Source organism: Pleurodeles waltl, chromosome 3_1, assembly GCF_031143425.1.
Source record: "Pleurodeles waltl isolate 20211129_DDA chromosome 3_1, aPleWal1.hap1.20221129, whole genome shotgun sequence".
Classification (NCBI taxonomy): Eukaryota; Metazoa; Chordata; class Amphibia; order Caudata; family Salamandridae; genus Pleurodeles; species Pleurodeles waltl.
Genome location: NC_090440.1, coordinates 409,004,556 through 409,018,622, shown reverse-complemented (window position 1 = coordinate 409,018,622; position 14,067 = coordinate 409,004,556). Strand labels below are relative to the sequence as shown.

The following is a 14,067-nucleotide window of genomic DNA, read 5'->3' as shown; positions in this document are numbered from 1 at the left end:
ACACTTAGCAAACCATCAATATCTTCAAAGGAGTTAGCATCAATATCTTTGGGCTGCCTGGCAGAGATCTAAAAGGATAGCGGGCAGTCTTCCACCAGGCCAGCAGAGAACATCCTTCCACTTGACCTGGCAGACCATCTTCTGTACTATGAATGAGACCATTTGGCTCTATTTCTGCAAAGGTTGCCTCGGGTGCGGGAATATTTCAATCACTTTCAAGTTTATTCTACAGTTGAGGTAGCTACAGAAAAAGAAGAATCCAATTTTCTAGAAGATTGACCCAGGAGAACTGCAACATTTTTACAACTTCTTTTATCATGTAGTTATTGCAAACACAATCTTTGCTTTGTTGCTGGGCTGTGGCAAATGCCTTCAAAAGATGAATGCAGCAGTCCATAACTCCCTAGAATGGACATTGATAACTGTATGTGTTGGCTCAAAAGTACAACTGTACCCAGCTATTTGTTATTCTCAACCTGGGGTCCAAAGAGGGCAAGAAATCTCTAATCAAGTAACTTTGTGGTCTACTCTTGACCTTTCTCAGAGACCAAAAAGAAATGAAAACCATGAAGTTTGAAACTTGCGTACAATGGCCTACAAGGGCTTTTTTACTGCATGGTATTGCAACCATTGTATAGCATGTAACGTGAGCCACTGAATAAAAAATCATGGTACTAGTTGGAACTTTGTTATATTTTACAATTAATTAGATCAGAAAGTTCTACAAGAGCATAATATTCTTAGTTGTATGAATGTTTGAGGTTTCTTGAGAGCTATCTGCTCACCTGCAGTACTGTTCATAATTTGTTCTCCAGTTCAATGATTTCTGCAGTGGAAAAGAAGGCACTAATGTAAGTCTGAATAAAAACTCTACTTGCCGAGGCATCAGAAATAAATTTATAGTCAATGAAGATTCATGGGAACGAGCAAGAACCTTAAAAAAAAAAAAAATGTATGGAGCAAAGCAGAATTTGCAACAAAGTACTAGTCTACGAATACTAAAGGCTGGCCATAACAAACCAGAAAAGGACTGGGATGCAAGAGTGAGCATTCTAAGTGCCTACAGAGAAATGGCAATGTTCCTGGCCAAGGATACTACAGAGATCAGTCATCATATCGCTTACATTTGTTCAAGAAACTGAACAAGATTTATTGAACATGGAGTAATAACAGAAAAAAGGTCTCCCCACTGTAATGAAAATTGTAGTAAATCCACCTAAATCTGAATTTAGATGGGAAAAAATATATATATATTTGGGAATTTATTGTATTAAAGAACATGTTGGGACGCTGGCCAGTACGCTTTCCACATTCCATTACAAAAGATTCTTAAAAGGCAACCTGGGCCATTACACACAGGTAAAATGTCTTTAACAATATATAGTCTTTTCTAAGTAAAGTGTATAGCTTTCCAGTGTCACAAAGACCTTATAAATCATGCTAATACATCTATTGAAATTATGCATTATTTTACACAGGGGCCAAATTGCGAGAGTGGGAGGAGCCTTCATACTGCACTTAGGACCTGATTACAAACCTGGCAGTCACAAGACCGCCAGACTTGTAGTGGCAGTCTGACCGCCACATTAAGACCCTGGTGGTCTCACCGCCAGGGGGCTGCCGTCTCCGCCAGAATCTCTGATCCCGATGGAATGACGGCAGTCTTGGTTGTGATCAGCCAGGGCGGCACTGAAGTCAGCGCCGCCATGCTGATTACAGCCTTGTTCTCCGCCAGCCTTTTCATGGCGGTCTGACTGACATGAAAAGGCTGGCGGAGAACAAGTGCAAGAGGTTCCCCTGCCGTGCAGACAGTGTGAATTTCAAGGGTGCTGGTGCCCCCTGCGTGCGGCAGCATTGCCGCCGGCTCAATCATGAGCCGGGAACAATGCTGTTGCACCTTTTCCACTGGGTTGACGGGCAGGAAGCTTGGTCCCTGCCAGTCAGCCCAGTGGGAAGGTTGTAATTGGGTTGGTGGGGAGACAGCCAGCACTGTGGCAGTCTCCTCGTTGGGAGATGACGCAGACTGCCAAACTCGTAATGACCCCCTCAGTGTACCACTTGTGCTATGCAACACAAAAAAACTTTCCTGCTATAAACAGGCTGTGACATATGGAATCAGGTGGGAGATATGAATATTAAATGTTATTTGATGCGTCAGAAAATGACTACATAAGCAATGTGGCCGTGGTCAAGAGAGTAGTAATGAAATGCAAGCCACAATGGTCTTCTTCCTTCTTAGGTACACTGAACTAAGGGTTCTCACTACTGCAAGTTAATTGATCAGGCTGTGTGCATAAAATGTCAGTCCCATTCTGGGCATTTAGCCAGACGGTTTCTTAAGCAGTGTGTGTTGAAAGGGTCACACCTGCCAGTTGTCACTATACCTCCTGCCATGTGGCACAGTGTGAATGTTTGCACATCAGGGAATGTGCAAGGAATTCTAGAGCGTTTCCATATTCTAAAAGAAAGAAACAACTGTTTAAGGGTTAAATCTGCCTGACTCCTTGCTTCCAAAATTGTTGTTTTAGTATTACAATTAGCAGGGTAAAAGGTGCGAGTGGTAACCTTGTCCACCAGTATTCTTCATCTTTCACAATCTCGCTTTTAGATTCACGTGTGGCCAAACTTGGTGGTGGAGAGACAGCAGTCAGCTAGGAGAAAGACTGGCTGGCCTGCATGCCCCAGTATACCAAGATCTGCACTACACCCAAATGAAGAAAGCCCTTCCTTGTTTCAGTACAAGGGGATGCAAGCGAGAACCATGCATCTTTGGGCACACTCTTCCTAATCATTTTCGTGCCAATACTCGCTTGTGCAAATTATTGCAAAATATCCCAACCACACAAAAAAAAACAACTTTCTTTCTCTCTCCTCATATGTATGCATCATCATATGCAAGCTTTGATGTGCATTTGAATATAAGCTCCAATTTTGGCCTTTCATTGTTTGAAGAGTGCATACCTTAGACATATTGGCACCGATCTAAAAGTAACTACACATATAAGATTGTCTTATCGCTAGGTAATGCAATGTAAATGTACACAGTGCTCAGATGGCACGTGCAAGAAATCCAGCCCTCTATTTCATGCCGTCCAATATTTTAAGAGTGGCTTCTTAAATATGTACATGGGCCCTACTTAAACAGGCTGCAATATTTCATGCATGTCAGAATAGATCAACCTTTTTTTTGTTATAGTAGAGCTAGGAGTTCACATATAGGCCACATCGTCCAATCAGTCGAGCCGGAATCTCATCAGGCTGTAGGAAATAGGAAGCTTACAACAAAAAGGACAACTGCATGGTTTCAAACATTGTTGTTACAGCATAAACTTAGTAATGGCGAATAAGGTGACATCACAAAGATTCCAAGTCATTGTGTTTCTTCCAATCTGGGTGAATCATAGCACAAGGCTAAGAAGTGAGAGAGAGAGAGAGAGAGAGAGAGAGAGAGAGAGAGAGAGAGAGAGAAAGTGTGTGTGTGTGAGTATGTAAAATACACACTTGGCTGGAGGGATGGAGAAAATGCTCCACTCCTACTCTCCAAAGTACGCTTATAACGTGGTGTGGAAATGTCCTTATAGATTGTTCCTTCAAAAACACTCAGTGACGGTAATTGCAAAACTGAAATTGCAACCTTCTTATTCGTTCTGCAATTCACAAGAGTATGTGTGTAGACACACAATGGTGAAAACTCAAGTTATTCAAAAATGCCTTCTCTCTATAAAATTTCGTAAATGCAGTTCATTCTGAGCTTGGGAATAAACTGACCCATGCTGGGTGAAGTGCAAGGGAGTTTCATGCCCTATTCTTTCCCTTCTACTGGCCATCTGATGATTTATTTTTGGTGGGAAAAAGAGCCTTACCACCGTATAGCCCAATGGTTTGGAGTACACAAAAGACCCTTCACCTCTTCACACAAGGTTGAAGTGAGGACCAGAAGATTCCCTCCAATTAAATCAGAAGTCACAAGAGCTTGGACGTCATTCTGGTGGGTTCAGCTTGCGCAGAGCAGAGGAAAAGCTAAAAGGGTGAGAGAGAGCCAGAAGATTGTAGTAAGAAATGAGTGTGTTGTCTGGACAGCAATCAAAGGACACTTTGCTCTTTTATGAAGGCAGTTCTTTCACTCCGAGCATCATATTCCTCCATGTCCGACTCTGAAAGCCCATCCTCCTGCCACACATCTGAAGGAATTCCCTTATAAGAGGTGATTCTATTGTCTAATGAGTACACTTTGATTCCCCGGAGGTTGAACCCAGAGCGGACCTGAAGGACGAGGAACACAGTTATGAAAACCAGGACAATCATGGCGCAGATCATGCCCGCCAGGAGAAATGGCAGGCGGGAGGGTGCCATGGCAGTCTGTGGCACCCAATCTTTTAAAGACGGGGATTCCCGACTGATCTGCGTTTGTCGGGAGCAGCTGAAGTCAACATCATTGTAGCGTGAGTGACCAGGACAAGTAGTGCAGTCGTTGGCTGTTGGACCCTTGCAAGAGGAACAGGATGAATGGCATGCCACACACACATTGGCGATGATCGGCTCCACGCTGTTTTCCAAAGCGTAGTTCATGTGCTGGGTACTCCAAGTGAATCCTGCAGGACAACTCTTCACACAAGTCTTCAGGTACAAATAGTAGCCCTCCTCGCACACTGCAGAGGGTAGGAAAAAAAAGATGTCATGTTAAAATAGCCCATGGACTAATACGTGCAACATAGCAAAGTGGAGAGAAATGGGTCAACAAACAGCATAGCTAAGAGCTTCTTATTCCCTTGTGTCCATCACTGATACACCAGCCCTTATTGCTCAACAAAGGACACACGACAACAAAAACAAAAAGACTACTTGCAATGTCACCACAGTGATAGAAATTGGGTTTCAAGTCTGAGATTCTACACTGAGAATTAAGACTTTGGTACCAAGAGCACACTGGCATCATCCTAGGGTGCAACTGAAATCCTTTCTCCGAATGTGCATCTGCCATTATGAGGTATTGCAAGAGCATAAGGACTGGGTAGAGGCAATTATTAAAATGTAAGGGGTCAGTGGCAGTAGCACAAGGGTTGTAGTGGTGAAAACCTGCCATCTGCAAACAGCTGCTACAATTAGCAAAGTGCTATTGGGAATCTTGATACTAAGACCCAATGGAGGAGGCAAGTGCTTTTAGAAACCGCATGTACGGCTTACCTCCAACTCAAAGACAAAGCTTTGAGTTGCACATGAATACCTGCAAAGTTTAAGCTGTGCAAGCAGTGATGAAAATGTACTCATGCATGTTTCTTCCTTGAATGCCAGGACTAGGGACTCGGCCTCGAACAAACTATGGAGTGACCTAATCCTGCAGATGGATCCACATTTGTGCAACAAGGAGCGCCGCACATCGGGTACTGGCTCTGCCCACTTATGATACAAGAGACCCCTTCACAACATGTTTTCGCTCAGCCAGGCAGTCAGACATTAATAGGTCCCCGATGCCAACCAAAGAGTAATTTTCCCACCCCCAAAAATACCAGAAAAACAAAAATATTTGATAAGAGATTTGAGCTCTCAACAGGTAAGAGTGGAAATCGTGGACTAGGGTTCACGTATCACTCAACTTGTCAGTAGCAGTTACTTTCTGAAGTTGTCTTACCAGCTAATGTCAGTGGCAGCATACCTCACTATTGGCAGGACATGCTGCTTGTGCGTTTTCAATTTAGTGATTAATAAACTATTGCAATGGGATAGTTTTCTAGTACAGGCACTCAAGAGCATCCAGTAAATGAGTAATGCTTTGGCGGTAGAGGGGCAGGAGTGTAACAGTGCTTAACAAAAACAACATACAGGCGGCTCATCACAAATGCGAGGCAGATGACACGGGACCCCAAAGCAACCTTGTACCCTTGGTATCATTTCCCATTTCAGTGGCTTCTAACACCCCTTCCCATTGGCCCCGGTGGGCACTACAAAGCAGACATCGGCTGTGTTAAGCAGGGTAAAAAGATTCATGCATTTGCAAGCCCATCTGTCCATGCGCTTTGGACAGTCGTTTTATTTCATGAAAGTTTCATTGTCTATTCAAGACCAAGAAACCTTGGCACCAAATGGATTACTTAATCGTGTACATTTCAGCAGTTTGAGAAAATGAGCACTGCTTGACAGATGCTTAATGGATGGGAGAGAGGAGGGGTCCATGTAATGGTGGAATGAAATGCAGCTCTTCTCTCTCCTCTGCTCCCACAAGGGCACTGTTCTCCATCGGCTGCTGGATGTTATCTGGGGGAAAACTACCTCAGCAAACTGGGTCTGGGAGGCTCGACTGGCTGCTCGAGCTGCGGCGCTGACGGACAGCAGCACAAGAAGTGTTCAAGGGAGACAAATCCATCAGCGTGGAACTGGTGCACAGGCTGCAGGCCCTGGCAGCAAATGCACGCGGTTTCTCCATCAGAAAACGGAATTTAAACACGGAGTTAACTGTACAAGTATCAGTCTAAGAAAACTGACGCACAGCGCCTGTGCCAACACAAGAGGTGGGCAGTTCGACGCTGGGGACCTCCCTTGCTAGTACAACGCGGACTCCGGGCTGCTTCGCGTTGCAGATGTGGTGAGTTGTACCCTGTGCCCAACCACACCTCGCCTCTTCCTTTAAACACCGTCTCCATTAAAACCCAGTCAATTTTAAAGACGACAAATAAAAAGTAAAGAGCAAACCGTTGCACGAGAACAGCACTAGTGTACCCGAATCCCCTACACAGGATCAAGGGCCAGTTCGCAGAAAGCATTCTAGACCCTGACCGAGTGCCATCCAGGCTGCTCCACCTTGACCTGCTTTTTTGGATTTTTTTTTTTTTTTTAGTAGAAGCTCACATCAGAGCAGGGGAGTGAGTAGTTGGTCATGATGGGGATTAAGTGAGACAAAGCTCAATTAGCCAAAATACGCCCCTTTCTCACAAAATACCAGCTAATTGGCTCTGAGCATCTCATTACCAACAGACCGGTGGGCCCCAGTGGTGCTAACGCACTACATAATGGCAGGAATCTCTCCCAAGCTTCCTCCCACAACAGACGTTAAATCCGTTCTCAGGCTGATGGAAAATAAAAGCATCTTTCTTTATTCACAACAGATGGCCAAACTGGTGTTACATTTCATGCTCTTCATTATCTTTTGCTAGTGTGAGAACATTTACAGCATACAAGAGGGTTTCCTGTTGCTCTGCTTGCCTTAATGATGCATGCACTGCATTTGGCTTTCAAAGGTGGTTAGTGTCCTTCTAGTCCACATCCCCAACTACTGAAAAACACTCCATCAGTTTTGTTACACTATTAATTTTACGGTTTCAAGAATTGATTTAGATGAAGTTGGCAAATGTATTTTAAATAAACTGCTGTTTGATCATTTTAGTCACAGGATGCTATCAAGTGCAAGGCTCAGCAACTGGGTGGAAGGAGAGGTTATGCATCCAGTAAATTTCTGAGCAGAAGGAAAAATTTAAAACTATGAGAAAATAAGTGGTTAGCTAAGGTATCTATGCTTACAACCCTCTGGAACAGTGGTTACCAACCTTTTGACTTCTGTGGAACCCCACTTTATCAATGCTGGAATACCGGGACACCCCCACTGAATCATTATAAGGATTTGGGACACCCCCACTGAGTCAATACTGGAAGCAGGGGACCCCGGCCTAAACATGGTCCATAATTTGAAACTCAATGCAATACACAAAAATACAGAAACAAGCATTCAAACTCATACACAACTTATACCACATTATTTAACTTGCAAACAAATATAAATAATAAAAAAAAAATATATATATATATATATATATATATATATACATATATATATATTAATAGGAAGGATGGAGCTTTTCTAAATTAAATTGAAGCCACACATCGCCCATACTGTATCTTGTTTAGTGTACCTGCACTACTCCTTATGAATCAAAATCAAATTTTTAGCATTTAATTTCAAATTTGACATTTACAGTACGTTTTAAAATTTTCAATTGTCCATATAGACACTTTACTTACATACAGTTTGATAATCTGTTAATATTTAATTTTCTAAGCAGTCGCGGACCCCCTGAGGAGGCTTCGCAGACCCCTAGTAGTCCCCAAACCTCAGGTTGGGAACCACTGCTCTGGAAAATTTGATATTTTACACTTGCTATAGTTCAATCAGACCTGAAAGAATTAAGCAATTTCGTTCAATTAATCAAAATGAACAAATAGTTCCAAAACAGAGAGATTTGCAAAGAATGTTCTATGTTGATAGCCCATGTATCCAATGCTACAACTGGCAGATTTAAAACACTACATACTAAAACTATAATCAAAATAGGAATACCATTGTTTTGCATGCACAATTTTTAGCAAACCAAACTTATTGAACATGTTTTTATTCAATGTATTACTTTAATGACCAGCCTAGCCAAACTACTGGAGTGGTATCTGGGAGCAGAGGAGGCATCAGAATGGACCTCGACTTTCAGATGTTCTCTGGATTTGTACACATTTGTACTTGGTGATTCTGTACTTTGGTTGAGTAGATTGTTTGAGGAGGTTCAATAACATTTCACAACTGAAAACTCCCTGACACACGCACTGAGTCAGTGGGATGTCCACAGTTACCAATCTGCTTCTTTACACATTCTCCTTCACCCCGAATGTGTTTTTACCACTGGGTCACTCTACCTTGGAACTGTTTTGTTGTACTCAGGCAAAGACCGCTTCTTCTGCGAGGTACAAGAGGATGGGTCATGAATTGAAGCCATGACTGAATTGAACTGCCTCGCTCCCTAAATCTTGTCACTATTTTTAGGGTAGAGCGCAAAGCACTCTGTCCCTGGTGTAATCTCTCTGTGGGCTTGTAACCACACCTATGTCAAGCCCATCAGTTTGGTTGGTTCGTGGGCTTGCCTTTTAAAATTAGCTTGATTTAATTAGTGAAAGGCATGCCTACCTCATGCCTTTTCCAGTGTTTAGCCCGCCTCAAGCGCACCAGTAAACTACTGAAAACATACGAGGCTCTGTGTTTTCAGTATGGTTTCTGCACTATTTTTTCTCTTTATTTCGTAGGTAGCACAATCTCGCTGGGTAGTAATGGAGCACTTTACCTGACATCGACCCGGTTACATGGATAACTGCACTTTTGCTGGTAACGTGGATAATTGCACTTTTGCTGATAGGTTTCACTGCGAGCGAAGTTCTGTTTCCTTTTGTGTGTTTGCTTTGCACTTATGGTGGCCGTCGACTCACTTATGTGAAACTGTTTTACTTTTCAGTTTATGTGGCAAGAAAAGTCTGGGTAGGGGTTTGCAAAGCGAATAGCTTTAACTCGAGTAAATGCAAGACCCACGGCATTGCAAATGCTTGTTTTATATAAGGGACAGGTGGGTTGGACTCATGCCCCTGCTTTTAGTTTTGTGATTTTCCGGAGAGGCCCCTTTTTTCTTCCTTTCCACACCTGCACCCAATGCACTAGGTCATCCTGTGGTGCAGTGAAGGAGGGGGAAATGTCAAGCAAAGGTTACCTTGCTATCCCCATGATGCAAATAAAGTCCTTATATTTCACATTTGTTCTTGCTGTTATCAAAGGCTTTTGTGCACATTGGCAGGGATTTAGTCATGGCATTACCCACACAAAGTAAAGCTGCACACAGAGCACGTAATGCATTCAGCCAGCCAATAGGCCCTTTAGTCACTGCAGCTTTTCAAATGCAGACTTCAAACAATGAGTCTAAATGAACTGCAACCGTGTTTGCTTCACCAGGTTGAATAGCTCATGTGCGCAAGAATGCAAATGTAATGAATAACATGGGCTTCATTATGGACTTGGAGTAAATCTGATATTGGGTGCAAAGTGTGTTTGCACTCTACTTCGGGTTTCACTTTGTGTGAAATGGCTGCACTACGGGAATTTTACCCACCCTTTTTTCAGGAGTTATCAGAAATGATTTTCATGGAGAAAAAGTGAAAAAGAGACAATGTACCACAATAGGATGCAATGGCGATGTTTACAAAGGCTCTCTCGTTTTTCAACCTCAAAAATTCATTCTCTTGCAGCAATGTCACCCTACGGTAATACCACAAGTGCAGCAACTGGTTTAGACTGGGGAAAAATTGCCACAGATAATTCCTCCTAGGTGAAACTGGGGCAAAGAAGCAAAATGGTTTATAGCATGAATATTTATAAAGCAAATAGCTAGAATCGCTTAAATTACCAAAGACGAAAAAACAAAACAGAAGCCAAATAAAAAAAAATATATATACACAGAGAGAGAGAGAGAGAGAGAGAGAGAGAGAGAGAGAGAGAGAGAGAGAGAGAGAGAGAGAGAGAGAGAGAGAGAGAGAGAGAGAGAGAGAGAGAGAGAGAGAGAGAGAGAGAGAGAGAGAGAGAGAGAGAGAGAGAGAGAGAGAGAGAGAGAGAGAGAGAGAGAGAGAGAGAGAGAGAGAGAGATATATTTAAACCTAATAGTATATTTCATGGTTGGAGAATTACCCTGCAAAAAACTAACAAATGGCAGAATCCAGAGGAAATGCAAAAATCCCACCTGCCCTGGTCTTAAAGAGAATTTCAGCTTCAATTTTTTTTTGTGGAAAAATTGGCCATTTAAAATTGTTCTTAGTATCTAGATGTCTCTGTGACGTTCAACACGTCAAGAAATGCATTTTTGCAAAAAGTCACCTAACCTTGAGTTTAAAGAGACTTTTTCAATTTACACAAGAGACTTCCGGGAATACTGATGCTTTCATTTAAGAGGCTCTGGCTCGGTATGAACTTCAAAGATGATGCGTAAATTAATCAATGTGTTCTTCAAAGAGGACATTGATGATGGAAATAAACTGAGGAAATCCACTGCCCCAGGCTTCTTAATAGATGCTCCGTTTACACAAGTAATGTGATAATGTAGGTCATAAAGAACCTCAATATTCACAAGGTGTAGGCTGGCACACAAGTCTGCATTCTAACAAACCACGCTGTAATGACTCAAGGAGCAGGCATATTTAATGGATTTCGGAAGATTTTGCCTAGATTTTCTCACAGAGATGCTGTGAAGGATAACCGGGGCCCTTACTTGAGCTAGAAAACTGATGAAGGTTGCAACAGAAAACAAAATTACACCTGTATTAATATATAGGGTAGCCGAAGGTCGACCATCCAAATAAAGGAGACTTGCGAGCCCCAAGTTTAGCCACATTTCTCACACCTGCATCCTTCTTTCACTGATCAGCAGATCTTACTTCCCTATTTAACCGTCTGCCACAGCCCTCCCTTATAAATATCAGTGACTGCTTACTGGTTGAAATTTTTCAGCTGAAACATTAGCAACAGTCCCATTCTTTTCTAAGGAAGTGTTTTTTAATGTACACAAGACATGAAACATACATTGTTCACTTTCCTCCGTGGTTAAGGTTATTACTTAAAAATCGCAATAAAGGGTTGTGGATGAAGCTGGCTGGACTAGCACGTAAACCAAAGGGAAACACTTCCTTACTACAAATTTAAGTGGCTACTTTTCATTTGTTTTGTGGTGGCAAAGGCACAGTTTTAAACTTCTGTTTATTTTCTTCCAGACACTTGGTTGTAATTAAGAAATGGAGGTATGTCATTTTGGCAAACAGGCTCCAGTATACCTACCAATGCAGGCCTGGCCAGAAACGGATGTTTTACAGCCACTGCTAGACATTTGGCTCGAAGGGCTCTGCGACTTCACTACAGTGCCATACAAAACGAGTGTGAACTGCGTCAGGGTGCCTGTGAAAACAAACAAACATATATGGATGTTACAGCAATTCGAATGGGTAATTATCAGGGTAGTGAGAAGAGAAAATGTATGTTCTGTTACGAATCAAAGCACACTTGATCCTCCCTTCCCCTCCCCACAAGACTCCTGGGATTGCAATTAACGTAGCATGCTGTTCAGGTTCAACACCGCTTTATTACAGCACCTAGAAACACACACTTGCGAAGCACTTCTCTGAAGTCTGTGTCATGATTTCTAGGGCATGAAAAGGGACGAACAAAAATGGAGAGAGACAGTTTTGATAGATCTGCTAACTCCAAATACAACAAGCAGCGGAAATTCAGTCAACCTAGCCCCCCCCGAATGCTGGTTTATTTCTGTATAAAGCCCAACGTAACTAAAATCAGGATGCTTCTTGCAATATTCCAACAATGTCCAGATTAACAAGACAGTGTCACAGCCTTAAAAAGATAGCATAAATGTCAGCTAAAGTGGGTCATCATTAAGTTCCTTTCTCCAAGTGCAGGAGTGGATTTAGGATTCTGAAAAAACCCAGGTAGAAGTGTGCAGAGGGCGGAAAACCCTCAACATAGTGTGGTCTGCAGGGCTCGCCACTGCCTGCACACTACAGATGGGACAAAATGGACCAGTTAGGTTTCAGACAAAAATATGGAGAATTTAGTGGAATAGCTGCTTGAGCCTGAAATAGGTTGACTTGACAGGTGTTCTTATTTCAGAAGACACAAGTTTTTGAATGTGTTAATAGGCACGATGCCTCCATCTCGGTGACAGAATAAAATGATGTGCATAACCATGCATATAAAATCACAAAGTACGTTGCCATTAGGACCCCTTAGGTATTTTTCTAGTGTTCAAACAAAGAACCAGCAAATCGTATTTGAAATTGATTTATGTTCATTGCATAGTCATTTTATAACAGTATTAATCAGAAGCTAAATTGGCAACATTTATCAGCAGGCTCTTGAGCTTGTCATGCAGGTGCTTCATTCTAATTTTTCCCCCAAAGTATCTAATGTTTCATAGTTCATTTTCTAAAAGTGTTTAACTAAGTTTCTCAAGTTGCTCTTAAATGCTCAATACCTTTGTGACATGTAATTTATTGACTGTCTTCCTCTGTAACCTCATGCTAACATCGACCGTCATCTACACAGGTGGTTCATATGTGGAGGAAATGATCCAATGGGACAGACAACTATCTATTAGTTACATGGGCAGACCATGTGATAAATGATCCATACATCATTCTATCCCATCCTCCAGATGCTCTGGAGCTTCTTTCCCATGCTACTAGTCATTCTGGTTATTGTGCAGAAGGACAGTCTATAGGCTGGGGCCGGACAGCTAGTAGTTAGCCACTGGTGCAATGTAGTCAGATTTTACAGCTAATTTTTTCCTGTGTTCGAACTAGAAATGCTCAAAGTGCTGGAGAAACAGCTTTTTCAAACGTAAGTTTCTTAGATAACAGTGATACTATTTCTACTAGAGGTGTCAAAATCAGGGCACCCATGTCTGGCTTCAGGGTCGATGTGTATTCCTCTTATTTCTTGCGCCTAAGGTCAACTTTGGGGGCCCCCTCCTAGAAATCTAGCATGATGCAGTGTCACACTGAAGGGCCCTTTCATCACAGACCAATATCCAATCAGTCTCTTAAGGTCTAATTTGCCTACGAGGCTGAACTAGAGACCTTGAGGTGCCCTTGTTTTGGGATCAAATGTAAATTCCAGAGGTTCTATTCCCTCAAAGTTAGTTGTCCAAGCCAGTTGTGCATGTTTCGAGGCCAAAGGCACTGAAACCACTTACTGCCTCAAGCCGGCGATGTGGTTTTTAGTAATTTATGAGATGGTTCTACAGCGGAGCCATAGGTCTGTGTTGGTGCCCCTTGGTGTTCTGTACTAAAGGAGCAAGCTTCTGAAACCTTTATCATGGTGAATGGCTCTGGTCCTCATCTGATCCATTACAATGAAAGGCTACAAAAAGTATTCCCACCTCCCCCCTGCCACCCCCTCTTCAAACCCTTCCTCAATGCCTCCTTGGGGGAAATAATGGAATCTTCCCTTGCCATCATGGTTTATCTCAACACCACTGCCTCTCCACAATAATTATATTCTTGCACAGGAATGTTAGATATGTATGACCAAGAGTAGTTTTGAGCCCTGGATAGAGGTTGTAGGCTGCAATTAAGTCTTTCCAGGGACAGCAGACGTTACATAGGAGACAGAATTTGCAAACAAAACCCAATTATCTTGAAAACCAACCCCTGCCAATTTAATCATGTTCATACAACCCGACTCTGCATGGTTATGGGTGGACAAGATCCCAA

General features: G+C 42.4%; 1 protein-coding gene across 1 annotated transcript in view; it reads right to left on the bottom strand.

Annotated features, from left to right (window-relative positions):
• Positions 1-3,084: 3,084 nt before the first annotated feature.
• FURIN (furin, paired basic amino acid cleaving enzyme) overlaps positions 3,085-14,067 on the bottom strand; it is a 292,604-nt gene continuing 281,621 nt past the window's right edge. Inside the window, exons 15-16 of the mRNA XM_069222641.1 lie at positions 11,621-11,737; positions 3,085-4,649 (exon numbers count right to left, since the gene is read on the bottom strand). Coding sequence (XP_069078742.1) covers positions 4,084-4,649; positions 11,621-11,737 — 683 coding nt within the window. The 3' untranslated portion in view covers positions 3,085-4,083. The remainder of the gene's footprint in view (positions 4,650-11,620; positions 11,738-14,067) is intronic.